At 40.8% G+C, this 15469-nt stretch overlaps 1 protein-coding gene across 8 annotated transcripts in view; it reads left to right on the forward strand.

Moving 5' to 3' along the window:
• WDR59 (WD repeat domain 59) overlaps positions 1-15469 on the forward strand; it is a 104889-nt gene that overhangs the window by 63652 nt on the left and 25768 nt on the right. For all 8 annotated transcript variants that reach the window (XR_015549134.1, XR_015549133.1, XR_015549132.1 and 5 more), the window contains 5 exons: positions 8694-8827; positions 9971-10052; positions 13623-13735; positions 15120-15270; positions 15366-15438. Coding sequence is in view for 5 of the 8 variants with exons in the window: in XM_087419935.1 (XP_087276061.1) it covers positions 8694-8827; positions 9971-10052; positions 13623-13735; positions 15120-15270; positions 15366-15438 (553 nt within the window). In the remaining 3 variants the exon portion in view is untranslated. The remainder of the gene's footprint in view (positions 1-8693; positions 8828-9970; positions 10053-13622; positions 13736-15119; positions 15271-15365; positions 15439-15469) is intronic.

Genomic DNA, 15469 nt, shown 5'->3' on the forward strand with positions numbered 1-15469 from the left:
ACCAGTTTATACCAAAATCACCTGAACCTGTCCTTATGTTCCTGGGTTCTTAAGAAACTTACCATCCCTAATGTAGCTATTAAGCTGTCAGAAGCCTTTGGTGATGACAATGTAGAGAATGTTGGCAGAGCGTAGGAATGATCCTAAGAACTCTTTCTCTGTTGTCAGATTGAGAGTCTAGGCTTAAACTGGCTTTTAACTGACATGATGTTTTAAACAGAATTGCCACTGAGCTACTAACAAACTCAGTTGTTAGAAATTCTTTGTTGTTGGCCTCCACTAATTGAGAAAAGATGGATTGACTATAATTAAAATTTATTTTTTTAAAAACTGAAATATTTTAAATAAAAAACCAATTTCCATCAAGTGTTAGTGGTGCCTTTACTTTGGTTGCAGTATAGTGGTTTAACCTTGGTTCACACTGATAGTTGACCATCTCCAACGTCTAGTGTTAGGGTTGTATGTGACTGAAAAGAGTGGCAGGAACTGATGCTTGAGACAGGATCAGTCTTGGGCAAAACCATTCAGTTGAGGGGGAAATGATTTTTTTTGTTGCCTTTCAGGCCAACCCTGCTTCACATCTCAGATAGAATTCTGCCCCTCGGCTGTCACAGACCTTCTTGGAACATCTATATTCTCCTAAGTCCTTTACATTTAAAATTTTTAGATTTTTTTTTCCTTTTTCCTCAAGCTAACAGGTAACTGGTTAGATGATTTGATGAACTGGTTGGAACGAAGGCATTTTATTGACAGAATAAACAAACAAACTCATGGTTGGGTAAATGTGGGAATTTTCATTAGCGTCAGGGCCAGGTTGAGGAGATCTTTTAGTCAAAGAGGTAGTTCTGAATTCCCCTTCGAATCATGTCATGTGCTACTCATGCTTGGGTTGGGCCTGGGCAAAATAGATTGACTAGCGCTTTTGACCCTGTGATAGTATGTAAAGGCCATGTGCAGTCAAAATAACTCCATTTCCAAGATGGGACCTCTTCCAATGCAGAAGCATTTATAAAACCTATGTTCATGTTTTTGATGGTCTGGCCTCTTTTACTACAAACACCATAATCATAAAGAGGATCAAAGGCACATAGGTAATTATCTCTTATCAGACAGGATCTGCTGGGGAATGGAGAAAGGATTGTGATGTTTCAGTTTAGGGTAACTCCCAGCATGCTGCTTCTCCACAGAAAATGGGCTCTTATGGTCCCCTAGGATGACCTAGTAAGTGGTTTTAAGTTTTATTTCAGATAGTGACCAAATTAAGTGGGGGGAGACACTTTTATTATAATTTCATGTGAAACTTTTGTATTGCTATATAACATTTGTACAGAAAAGTTCACAAGTCATAAGCATATAATTCAGTGAATTAACCATCAGAGAGACCAAGAAATAGAACGTTAAGAGAACCCTAGAAGGCCTGGGGGTGAGAGACACATTGTAATGGATGACATAGCGATTGTTAGGTTAGATCATATGAAATTGCTGATATTTGACCATTTTTAACCTTAAAAAAAAGTTTCATGTGGTTCAATCTAATAAGAAATTAAAATGAGTAAGTCAGTTATTTTGTGATGAATCAGAAGTAAATTCATCTCTCCTTGAAGCCTGTTCATGTCCACCCCATTTACATGGGGCCAAGGTGGGGGGGTTCAAGAAATGAAATGTGGCCATGATGTCTTATGTAGGCTATCTGATCTTCCTCACGGAGGTTGATACGGTTTTATCCCTTGACGAGTATTTTTTGATCCTCGGGTGTCTTAGTTTCACATGTCAAATAATAATCACTTTTATTACTTTTGTTCTGGAAATGATTCTAGTTTACTAAATTTCTCTATGCGTTAAGTGTTCATTTTCAGCTTAAATTTTTCTCCTATGTATTTTTATTCTCTTGTAGATCTCTACGCCTGAGATCTTTAAATGAGTAAGAATAAAGGCAAAAGAATATAACTACATTGAAGTATAGCAATGAAGAAATTATAGAGTATTTGGGATATTACAAAAAATCTTTCTAGAGCCATTGGGGATTACTGTTCATTTCTCTTGTTTTTCTGTGTTTTTAACCTGCCCTACTTAGGTCGTATTGTTATATTCACCCAGATATTCTCCAGATGGAATTTCAAGGTTCACTCCTAAAAATTTAAAAAATGTGAGAGACCTAAAGAAACCATCAAATTCCATGGGAAGTTAGAAAACACAGAGAGATGCTAACATTCATTTGGTAACTGGACAAACTATTAATAATTGATGAAATATTGTTTATTCCTAGGATAAATCAGAAGGCCCAGAACTTATGACAAACATTAGGCATTGCCCTGTAAACATTTAAAAAATTTTGCAACCTCCCACATTTGGTTCAGTGTATATTACTAAAATAGCTCTAATAAATAACTAGGAGTTCTTGAAGTTAATGGAATAATTTCTGACTTCCATAATCAGTGTTTTACCCTCCCAGTTTCACATTGATGCTCATGTTGTTAGCGAGAGTGCCCTCAAGAGTCCAACTCTTCGGTGTTAGCTCCCTCTTTCCCTTTGTTTCTCTGGGGCTCTCATTCCCCATGGAATCTGAAAATAGTCTGCAGTCTCAGCTGAGACTTTCAATTTCCCCAAAGCCCCCCAAATGCACACCAAAAAAAAAAAAAAATTGATATGAGTCTATTGAAGAACTTCTTCCTTTCTAGGAATGAGAATCTTCTTGCACATACGTGTGCTCTTGAAGGGGAAAGCAGACACCTCCAGCTGTTTCTCCACTTGCACTATGATCTTAATCCTCGTTAAAAAAACCACAAACCTTGATCGTAGTTCCTTTGTCAGAGCTGTGTGGATGCCAGCCTCCTTCTATCTTGAAATGTGTTTCGGACTGAAGAGCAATGACATTGCAGCTGGGTTTGGAGTGTGATGGGTTGGGAGGGAGGTGAGGGAATCCCAATATTGCTGTGCTTAGGTTCAGGTTTTTCAGTCATTTCAATCCTGATTTTGCAGTATGTTATGGTACCTTTTAATCCATCAGATGTATGGGAAGCTTTCATTTTATTCTCTTTTTTCCTTTTTAATTTTCTTGGTGTTTTTCTTCCCTCCTCCTGGGTGTAACGTTTTCACGCACAGATGTCTCCTCGCTCTGCCCGGCGACGTTGGTCCATACAAGCAATTAACGACTTCCCGGTACTGTGCGCTGTGCAAATGCTCTCCTTAACTAATCCTGTCTCTGCCCAAAGGCCCAAGAATAAAGTGCCACCTGCCTGGCTTTGAGGAACCTGAAATGACAGGCTGGCTGGTTTTCAGGACCAGCACAATAAATTTTCCACTCTTGGGAGTCAGGTGCCAAGGACTGCCTCCTTGTTCCAACAGTTTCTAGAGGGTGAATACTGAGATTGTTGAGGATTGTGAATGGACTTCTTTGAAAATGAAGCTAAATACTGGGTTTCTTGGAAAGAACCCCAATTGTAAGCATTTAGCTCACCTGATTTCATTTGGAGTATTTGTATAATTTCATATAGCTTTCAAAAACCTACCTTTGGCATGGGGGGAAGCAGAGGAAGATATAAGAGGCTCCCACCATTTTGTCTCTCTGTTTTTATCGTCTCGGTCTAGTTCAGAGAGGGACGTGCCCACCTGCTTCATTGGCATGACACATAAGCTAGTTTTTAATCCTTTGGGAATTTTCTGGAACATGTTTTTTCCTTACCATTGATATTTTGCATTGACAATAAAACCTCTACTATGGACATCCTCTCTTCCTTTTCTTTCTTTCTTACTCACTCCTATTGGCTGTCTCCCCTCTTCTGTCTTCCTCTCCCACCCCCTTCATGTTTCAGTAGTGCCAAGGTGACCTCAAGCTGTGCAAGGCAGCCTTGAGGCTTTTATGTAAATTTCATTTGGTGTAAAAAATATTTAGGGGCACAGTAATATAGCTTTTTCATATAAAAACCAGTTGAAATCAGGAGCCTTGATCAGCAAGTACCACTGCTGCCAACAACTTGCAGGTGGATCAGCCAACGTGGCCACCTTTCCTCAAAAAGCCTGTCCCAGCCAACCAGACTGCTGAATTTCCACTAATTTTCCAGAAGTCTCTGCTCCCACTGCTATTTAAATAGGAACTCATTTTGACTCACTGCCCACTCTGCTGATTATGCATTGTTGATGGGGTTGCTGCGAAGCAGTTGGTGGCTTATTCTTGGGCTGTTTTTACATTTAACCCATTTATTGGCATCGATGTTGCCTCCAATTGTAGCAGTAACACTGGTGGTACAGTCGCAAGCTGGCTATTGGTTGTCATTCAGTGCTATTTGCACCAATGCCTCCCTCCCTCCCCCTCCTACTGCACCCATTTCTTCCCTGTCCTCTTTCCTGTAATTCCATGAACATCTTCTTGGTATGTTCAGGGAGCATCTCGGTGCTCATTGTGTGATAATTTGTCTGTCTTGCTTTGTCTCTCTTCCTTTGATCCCTGCTCATGAAATCTGTGGGGAAGGGGCATTTTCTGTTAATGGGGCATTGAGAAGACCTAAGAGAAATGCACAGTCCTTTGCCTCCCAGAGGTACTGATTTTATCGCACAGAAAAGTACCCACATTTTAGCCCGTCAGAGTGGGACTGGAGCAATGCAGGAGGTGTGGGGGGCTTTGGGGCCATAGTACCCTTCCTTCACCTGGAAAGATCAGCCACACCTCAGTCTGTTGTGTCGTCATTCTCTGTGTGTCATTACTTGACAGTTGCACAGACAAGAGAGACTCTTAAAATCTCCAAAAAGATAGTAAGGGAAAAAAGAAGTCTTGGGGAGATGTGGATGGAATATGAACTCTTTTTCTTGCCAAGGCACTGGAGGAAATGCCCTGAAAAATTGTCCATGCTCGTTAGGGAGTAGCAGGGACGTAGGGCCCCAACATCTGATTTGACATTTAGCATGTCTTCACTTAGGCAGTCTTGTTTTATTTGAATCCCCAGAATAATTGGCCACTAGACAGGATTACTATACAGTCACTACCCATGTAGCCTGAAGGGGAGATATTTCAAATGTTAAAACCACCAACCAACAAATTAAAAAAAAAAAAACGTTTTGTGACCTCTTAACGATTTTTGATAATGTTTTGCAGTTCTTCCTTGCTGGATTACATGAACGAATAGTGCTATCCCCATGATTGCTTTTACAGTTTGATTCTTGGTGGCAGCTGTAATTAGGGTGATCCTGTGCTGGGGAACCTCCTTCTGTTATAGGCTCAAGGGCAGCTTAGTGAGATTCCATAAAACATCGCCTGTACATCAGTATAGATCAAACAGAGAAGCACCTAGAAGCCTGATGTCTCAAGAAGTTGACAAAGACGTCCCAGGAAATACAGACTATGATTTCCACAATTCAATGAAGGATGATTACATAAAGTTGTCCAGGACCACAATCTTTACATTTTCATCAAGTTCTTATTGATGACTCATGTTAGTTTGATTCTATTGATCTCTGTAACCCAAGACTGCAAATGGGGAAAGAGTCCTAAGACATCTCTTTGGACTCTGCGTTTCCTTCTCTCTGAATGTGCCTAATCCTAACAGATCCAGAAAGGAGACTGAACAGCATGAGGTACAGGCTTTTGAGCCCAGCCTGAAATACAGCATCTTAGTCTGAGCCTGGTGTGCCCCATGTGAAGCCATGTAGGTGCGGTAGCTGCTTGCCTCTGCCCATCTTCAGCACACTGCTCTGGCTCAGCAGAACATAGTCATGATGCTTGGCAGAGAAGCGACTTCAGAAGTGAGTAATTGTAGAGGATGGTGTGTTGGTTAGGCCTCACTAGAATCAGATGCTGATCTCCTTATATGCAGAAATGGATCCATTTAAAATGGACCAAACTATTTACATATTAACAGTAGCTTAGTCAGGACTTAAGTTTTTTTCCCGTTTTAGTCTAAAATCATGCTCTTCAAAACAGGTTAGCAAATATGGGTTTAGCAGCCTGACAGGCCTGTGTTCAAATCTCAGCTCTTGTGAGTGTGGCCTTGAGTAAGCCTCACATCCTCATTTGTAAAATGAAGGCAGCACCCTCTCTGTCAGAGAGATGTGGGGAGGCTCACGCTCGCATGAAGTGAGCAGTCCATAGCAGGAGCTAATGTTGTTAATGATAACAAAGTCTTTAAATCCTAAGCCAAACATCTGTACACTTGGACCTGTGTCCAGGACATCTCTCATTTCCCACATAATGGGCTCTTCTGTAGCCACCTATAGGGAAGGCCCTGGGAAAATAGGTCATGATCTTCCATGTCCACTACCCAGGTCCCTCTGCTCAAGTATTTTTGACATTGTAAAATGAGCGTTTTTAGAAATAATTCAAGTCCGCTAGGAAAAACATTTTTGAATGAGCTAGTCTATTTGCAGATGAACCACTTTTGGCACATGGGCCTTGATATTATACTTTTATTAGGTTTGCTTAAAAAGTCAGAATCGTTGTTTTCCGTGTGGTCTGAAAACTATAGACCCCATCTCGTGTGAGGCTCAACTTATTTGTTCTGTTTAGTTAAGTGGAGCTATAGTGAATTGCTTAATTGTTCAAGTGCTTCTCATTTTCTCTCTGTAATAAGGGGCCAGAGTGACTGCCTGGAATAGTGTGTTCCAGCCTTCCAACCAATCCGGAAGACCCAATTAGATGGATCATATTCCGTTCCAGGTGGAATCATTTTAGTGTAGATCTTTTCTTTTTTTTAATCCAGTACCCTAAATCTCACCTGAGATGACCACTTATGTGGGATTTATCGGCGTGTCGTTTTCTGGGATTTTTAAACTCCTGGAAACCTGGATAAAAATCACAGTGAAATGAGTTTGTGTACTTATACCCTCCCTGTTCTAGTTAGCCACATTGTACTGTTCTGTTATTGCTAGATAGTTGGATGCCATATTACCCTACCTCAAACTGGTGATGTCATAGTGTTTAGTGCACACGTGACGACATCTGCCTTGTGTCGGTTAACACTGCCTGGCTCCAGCCCATTCTGACAGGTTGTTTGCTCTTTAGCACATTCTCCTCTTACTTGCACCCACATCAGAATATTTGTGGCTAAAAGGATAATATTTTTGTGAGTATGCACATAATTCTTCTTTAGAAAATAACCAAGGCTAACAAAGAATTAAAGGGCTACCCCGTAATAATAGATTAACCTTCCTCTTGTATTGCAGAGTAATGATATGTGTATGGATAAGTAGTAAATAGTAATGGAACTGCTTCTTAAGATCAAGTGATTTAAGGTTCCAAATTGATAATGTAGCATATGTATTTACAAATTATGATAAACAATTCAGATACTTCAGCTAAACTTCTTCATTTACCTGCCATGAACTTAGTCCAGGTGTCCTGGATTTAGTAGGTTCCATAACATGGAAGTTACATGCATTGGACAATTTTGGGGATTAGATGGGGCATCAGTGGTCAGAAACGCCTGAATATAGACCGTGACTAACTTATGGAAGAGTGATTGTATAAAAATCACTTGCGGAAAATGAATTTATTTGTGAATGATCAAAATAATGATATAATCTAAATTCCTGAGAGTTTATATACATTCATAATCATTATAGATTTTTAAATTGCACTTTTTCAGATTACACAGTTTGCACTCTCCCCTTTTCATTGTACCCTTCTTACCCTTGTGAGATGGGAACAGCAGAGCTCATCATGAGCCACAAGTTATCAATGACCGAAGAGAGAGTGACATGAGACTGAGTTCACAGCAAATAAGTGACTTGCCCTGGGTCACACTGAGCCAGTACATGTGGTAATAAGACCAGTAAACCTTGGTTTTCTGACTCCAAATTTCAGCCTCTTTCACTAGCTGTTTTTGTCTCCTTTGTTAATAAATATGTCACTTCCCTCCTGAGTTGACTCACTTTGGTGGCCCCCTTTTTAACTTCTGGCAAGAAAATAAAATGCAGTATTGCTCCCTTGGCTGGTTGTCATTTTGAAGATACCAGATGGGGCTACACTCTCGAATAATTCTCATTTTCCAGGACATCTCTTGTTTCCTACATATGAGCTCCTCTAGCCGTTCATAGGTGAGGCTCTGGGGAACTAGGATAATTGCTCATGATCTTCCATGTCCATTACCCAGGTCCCTCTGCTCAGGTATTTTTGACATTCTAAGATGATCACTTTTAGAAATAATTCAAGTTTGCTAGGAAAAACAGGGTAATTCTCCTTGAGCTGCTAAACTTCTTGGTCTGCTTACCGTAGATAAAGGTTTGCAGAGCGCACACTGCTATGTCTGAATTAAATTTTCAACAAATCCTATTAAAACTGTTGGAGAATAAAAAAGCTGTGATAGTTTTAAGCAGGAACTCTGAACCTAGGTCTGAACCCAGGTCTGAACCCAACCTTAAAAGTTGCTCTTCTCCCACATTTTTGTGGTCTTTACTAACTTCTTTACCTACTGCTCTTTCTTTCCTTATTTTTTTAATTCTGGCTTCAAGGTTCTGTTTTTGAGCACCTGCAGAATGTACATAGCACTGCAGTAGGTGCTTGTTTTCCTGTTAGGATTTTGGACCAAGAGCTCAATGCCCTTTGTCATCCTTTTATTTCCTACAGATGCTGATTCATGTAATTGTGGGCATGATGTAATGCAAAGTGTCTGCAAATTACCAATGACCCAACTATGATGTGCTCTGCAACTGTAGGTTTCCATTCATCAAAATGCACGTTAGTGATATCTTGTCATCCCCCCCAGAAATCAAGGAGATGGAAAAGTAAGCGCGAGGGATCGGACTCTGGCAATCGACCAATCAAGGCTGCTGGGAAAGTTATCATCCAGGATATTGCGTGTCTTCTTCCTGTTCACAAATCATTGGGAGAACTGTACATGTAAGTTCAAAATTTCAAGTATGCCATGCTTATCACTTAGTCATGAATTTCAGTCTTTTTTGTTTTTTTTTTTTAAGTATTGGAACGCTTTCTTCAAAAGCAATTTTAGAAGTCCAGTGTATTAGCTTTCTATTATTGCATGACAAAGTACCACAAACTTAGCGACTTAAAACAACATACATTTATTATCTCACAATTTCCATGGGTCAGGAGTCTGGGTGTGGCTTAGCTGGGTCCTTGCTCAGGTGTCTCTAGGCTGAATCGTGGAGTTGGCCAGGTGGTGGTCTTATCCGATGCTCAGGGTCCTCTTCCAAGCTGATTCAGGTTGTTAGCAGAATTCAGTTCCTTGCAACCATAGAACTGAATTTCATCTTCTTTCGAGACCAGCAGGAGTGTCTCACTGACGCTTCACCTTCTTTCTAAGGTCTCACTCGATGAGGTCAGGCCCATCCAGGATAATGTCCCTTTTGACAAATTCAAAGTCGACTGATTACTAACCTAATCCTGGGTGTGATATCCCATCAATATTCATTGGTTTCGCTCACATTTAAAGGGAGGGGTTTATGCAAAGTGCATACAGCAGGGGTCAGAAATCTTGGGAACAGTCTCAGAATTCTGTCTCCTAGACCCAATAAGTAAGTAAAACAGATAAAGCAGAGCCACTTTGGTTGAAGGGAGTTGGGGGGTGAGTGACAGGCACCCAGAGGCTGGCCTGTGGTTTCTCTTCTTCCTGAACTTGAACACATAACAAAAGTATTTATATTTTGTAGTATATACACAGCACACTACTCTTTGTGTTGGAAACTACAGTCAGTATTGCACATATTTAAATCAATTTTTGTTCACCCCTCAAGCCTGGGAACTCCAGAAAGCTGGTTGCCAAATTGGTCTTTGAATCTGGCCTCTTCTGACTTCCAAGAGGTGAGCGATTTCACCTTCCCCAGGCCTGAACCCATAGCATACCATCAGCTATAGTAAAGCTTTTTCTTCCTGTCACATAGAAAGGGAGCTTAAGGCCAATACAAATAAAACATTTTGAGTGACAATCAAAGACGCAGTTTTCAGTCTATTTGTTAAACCAGGAGTAATTGATTTAGGCGGTTAGACTAGGAAGAAACTTTTTAATTCTTTTTTTAATTTCAGATTGAATGTAAATGATATTCAAGAAACGTGTCAGAAGAATGCCACTTCTGCCTTGCTTGTTGGAAGGAAGGATCTTGTCCAGGTAGTATCCATCCGTTTTGCTGGAGATCTGGATTTTTCTTTTTGAGCAGTTTGTTTTCACTTTATAGTTGTGGTTTAGTGACATTTCAAAGTGTGCCTCCTATTTTGCAATTCCTTTGCCAAACTACAGGGCTAGAGAGCTTTCTAAATCCCTTGGATGTTTTTTTTATTAGTCCTTAAACTAAGTATTTATTAAGTATTTTTTGTTACATCTCTTTTCTATTCTGGTATCATGGTGATTGTTGCATACCTAAATTTGGTTATCTGTATCTTTGCCATTTGCACCCTCCATTCTGTTTTGTTTTGTTTTTTCACTTTTAAAAATGCTTCATTTCATAAAAGGTTTACCAAAGTGTTCCTTTAGATGGACACATGTTCAGTTTTAAAATATGATGTAATATTACAAAAATTTAAATTTCCTTCATCTTTGCAGGAACACATCAGTGTATAAAAGCAAGCTGCTCCTACGTTGTTTTTTTTTTTGTGAGGAAGATCAGCCCTGAGCTAACATCTATGCCAATCCTCCTCCTTTTTTTTCCCTTTTTCTCCCCAAAGCCCCAGTAGATAGCTGTATGTCATAGTTGCACACCTTTCTAGTTGCTGTATGGGACGCCACCTCAGCATGGCCAGACAAGCAGTGCGTCGGTGCGCGCCCGGGATCCAAACCCCGGCTGCCAGTAGCGGGGCGTGCGCACTTCACCGCTAAGCCACGGGGCCGGCCCCTGGTTTTTTTTTTTTAAGAGCTTTATTGAGATATAGTCCATATACTATGCAATTCACCCATTTAAAATGTACCATTCAATGGCTTTTAGTATATTTACAGAGTTTTACAGCCATCATCACAGTTTTAGAACATTTCCATTACCCCAAAAATATACCCCACACCCGTAAGCTGTCACCTCTCAATCCTCTCTTCCCCCACCCAGCCCTAGGCAACCACTAATCTACTTTCTGTCTCTATTACACCCTTTATTCTTTAGTGTGAGGATTAGATTGAGCAATGGAAACTACTAGCTATTGTCTTATCAGCTCAGTTTTTTCCTTATAACTCTCCAAATCCAGAGCTAAGGCCTTCCCTTGGTTTTTATCTGATTAAAAATCCCTATAATTTCCATTTGTCTTCTAATAAACACTGTCAAGTTTCTGCCCCAAACTCTTTTAGGTGAAATTTAGAATCATGGATTTAATCTGTTTCTATAAGGACCCAGCCATCTAAATAGTTATATGAACACTGAGAAGACAAAATGAAGTAGTAGAAATAGTGTGGAATTTATAATGGGAACTCCAACTCAACTTCCTAGTGGTATAACCCTGGGCAAATTATTTCAGACTCTCGCAGCCTCTGTATATGTTGTAAAATGAGAAGTGTAATAATAATGACTTCATAGGTTGGTGAGCAGGTTGGTAAATACAATATTAAGGCAGATCCAAGGTTCATGTTCTGAAAAAACATTCTCTGAGGAAAAATCACTTCCTAAACTGTATTAATGTGCATGTGCGTGTGTGTGTGTATTTTCTTTTTTTAAGTTTTCAGTACTTTTCTTTTTTTTTTTTAAAGATTTTATTTATTTATTTTATTTCCCCCCAAAGCCCCAGTAGATAGTTGTATGTCATAGCTGCACATCCTTCTAGTTGCTGTATGTGGGACGCAGCCTCAGCATGGCGGGAGAAGCGGTGCGTCGGTGCGCTCCCGGATCCGAACCCGAGCCGCCAGCAGCGGAGCGTGCGCACTTAACCGCTAAGCCACGGGGCCAGCCCTTCAGTACTTTTCTGACAGAGTTGATTTAGAAGGTCAGGCTAGTCTGAGTAAAGAGGAAAGACCCTTCCCTTGTGTTCACACAGACCTGGGATTAAATCTGGGCTCTGTCACTTTTTTGTTATGTGATCCTAGGCAGCCACCTAATCTTTCTTTTTTTTTTTTTTTATAATTTTATTTATTTATTTTTCCCCCCAAAGCCCCAGTAGATAGTTGTATGTCACAGCTGCACATCCTTCTAGTTGCTGTATGTGGGACGCGGCCCCAGCATGGCCGGAGAAGCGGTGCGTCGGTGCACGCCCGGGATCCGAACCCTGGCCGCCAGCAGCGGAGCGCGCACACCCAACCGCCAAGCCATGGGGCCGGCCCCACCTAATCTTTCTGAACCTCAATTTCCTCAACTATAAAATAGGATCCATACTTCTAAGGTCCTTGTGAGAACTAAACAAGGCAATATATGTAAAATTCCCATACCTATATATGGTAGATGGTAAATACCCAATATATGGTACAATTACTGCTGCTGTTCTTGCAATTTGAAAATGAGACAGTGTCATCATTTGTGGCATGGTACTGTTTAATGGGACAGAAATGACATCATTGCAAGTGCTTGAAGAATTTTTTTTTGGTTCTTTATGCACATGTTGAAGATCCTATGTCTACTATTTTGTGAAGAATTGCAGAAATACACCTAAGTGTCCACTATTTCTGTGGAAGGCATTTAGAAAATGTGTATTGTAAGTGAGGAAATGTCTAAGTTGTCAGCCAGGGTAGTAAACATTCTGTCCTAACCCTGAAAGCCGTGAACTTCTTTCAGCAACCATTCAGGTGGGTTGTTGATTATAGAGAAGGACGTAAACTTCAAGTTTCTCGTTTGAACCAATGCTTGTGTGCATTATTTAAGTATATTGATGCCACATAATTTAATTGATTTTTTTATATATCTGATGTGTTTCTCTACCAGTTTTTCATTATTTTTAGTTGCTTATTCTTTTCTTTTAGATTATAAACTCCTTGATTCAAAGTCTGTATCTTCTTCCTTTCAAGCGTTTCACAGTCTAGTATAGTGTTTGCCAGTTAGTGGGCATACAACGATGTGCTGCTACTAAGAAAGATTTCCCAAAAGTAGTATTCCACTTTTAAAGGTATGGAGGGGAAGGGGCTCTGTTGATGGCATGATGTATTTAGTGTATGGTAAATCTTGGATTTAATAGACACTTAATGGGCATTAGTTTCTGCTTGATAACTTCAAGCCCCGTGAGATTTCAGGTTTGGAGATACTCCTCAGATTTGGTGTCAACGAAAAGAAAGCCAAGTCTGTTTGTCTCGGGCTATTTTTCTGTAGCTTCAGAGAGTGTACTGAAACTTGTGTAATGAAGGCAACAAAGTTTTTCATTAATTGGGCAAAGAAGGACAGATCTTAAATGTGATACAGAATGCTTTTTTTTTTCTCCCTGCTAGTTCACTAGTGAAGCAGCAGAAAAAGTCACAAGAGTTTGTGGTTAAATAGAGAACTTGTTGAAGTTATTGCACGGTGTCATTTCTCTGAAGTTTACTTAATGCAAGTTTTTAAGGCTAGTGTTTCTCAAAGGTTATAGTGCATACAGGTCCCCTGAGAATCTTGATAAAAATGCAAATTCTGATTCAGTAGGTGTGGAGTGGGGCCTAAAATTCACATTTCAATAAGCTGCCAGCTTTTGCTGCCCTCAGTAGCAAGGCTTTAGGCTGCATATGGAGGATGGGCGGGGCTCTTTCATGGTTCCTCTTCCTGTCCTCGCCAGTCTGACTTGGAGTGTTTCTCTTTGATCTGTCCAGGTTTGGTCGCTGGCCACGGTAGCTACAGATCTTTGCCTTGGTCCGAAGTCTGACCCAGATTTGGAAACACCCTGGGCTCGACATCCATTTGGGCGACAGCTGCTGGAGTCCCTGTAGGTTTTGAGAGCTAAAAGGGAGGAAAATGAGTGATGTAAATGTTAGGTCTGTAAACACTTTCAATGTTATTGTCTAAGAGAAAAACACAGAGGCCCGAGGAATGAGAGGAAGAAGTGAGATCTTCCTTTTAGTGCTACAGTAGTTCCTGTGCAGAACTAACTTCTTATAGCAGAAGGAACTGTACCATATTTGTCATTTATAACAAAGATTTGAGACTCGTGTCCTTTAGAGATTGATGCTTTAGCCTGTAAGTCACATCAGTCTGAACACAGAAGTCTGAACTCTTGAGATGGTATATTTCATGGGTGCTGTAAAGTTTCCCCCCTGAGAGCAGATGAGAGAATTGCTTATTGGCTTTCATGTTTTCCAAAGACCATGATGCTTCAACCTATTAGGCAATTTATGAAAACATTGAATTTGTGTTGGATTTATTGCACTGAAATATGGAAACTGGAAATAACAGTGTGCAAGATGATTTACAATGAGGTAAAACCACTTGAACCTCCATAGCAGTGAGGCCCAGGTCCTGGACAGAGAAGCAGAGAAGCTAATTCCTTCAGGTGGAGGTTTGCTTTACTTACTTGTGGAGGCCAGACCTGGCACACGTGCTCACGCTTCACTTGCCTCGTGGTAATGCGGGGATGATAATGCTTGTTCTGCCCACTTCACATAAGACTCAAATAAGATGGTGAGTGTGAAAACACTTTAAAAAATATTAGATGTTGCTTGGTAGGAAAGTATCATTATTATTCCAGCACAAAAGCCAAGTCCCTCTGATCCCTACCTCACCTAGCATAGTGGTCTTGAAAGGAGCAAAGAGGATCTGAGTACGTAAATGGTAAACATATTCCTTGTTGTTCTTACTTCACAGCTCATGTTCATAATTCCATCTCCCAAGTCTGTGGCCTGCTCGCCATACTGTGCTGTTACAGTGGTCTCTGAGCACCTTCACGTGTTTTAGGTTATATGAATGAAGTATATAGGAACCCCCCCAGAAAGCAATGCGATTCTTCTCTAGAGCTGGGGAGACTGAGAGCATATACAGCCTCGTTCAGATGTTAGTTTAGTCTACTTAGTTCTTGGAGAAGCTATATTTAAGTCTGAACCTGTGCCTCGATGCCAACCAGAAGCTTTCTGATTGGTTATCTAGGTCATTTGTAATACTTGAATACATTTTATTGTAGAGCAAATTTAGCCAAACTCAAAGTAGATCCAGCCACTGGATCTGTAGAAAGCCCCGGTTCCTGCAGGGGTTTTTGAGGCAGAATTAAGGATCCTCCCTTCCTACCCCTCCTGCAACAACCCGCCATGGTTGTGACTCTTGTCCTTCCTCCGTCCCTTCTCTTGACTTGTTTTCTCTCCTCCCCTCTTTTTCTCCAGGTTGGCTCATTACTGCCAACTCCGGGATGTCCAGACATTGGCTATGCTCTGCAGCGTGTTTGAAGCCCAGTCTCGGCCTCAGGGAATACCAAACCCCTTCGGGCCTTTTCCCAGCCGTTCATCTAACCTTGTGGTGTCCCATAGTCGATATGTAAGCTTGTGGTTTTCTGGCTTGTGTCTGACTTTTCCTAAAGGTAAACTCTCATGGGGAACGTGGTTCTGATGCTGCTCCTGTTTGTTCTGCAGCCTAGCTTTACTTCCTCTGGTTCCTGCTCAAGCATGTCAGACCCAGGGTTCAACACTGGCGGCTGGAACATAGGTTGGTATGGAACTAACTTAGCCCGTGCTGG

The sequence above is a fragment of the Ceratotherium simum genome, chromosome 30, assembly GCF_057802395.1.
Source record: "Ceratotherium simum simum isolate JZ-2026a chromosome 30, ASM5780239v1, whole genome shotgun sequence".
NCBI classification, from domain to species: Eukaryota; Metazoa; Chordata; class Mammalia; order Perissodactyla; family Rhinocerotidae; genus Ceratotherium; species Ceratotherium simum.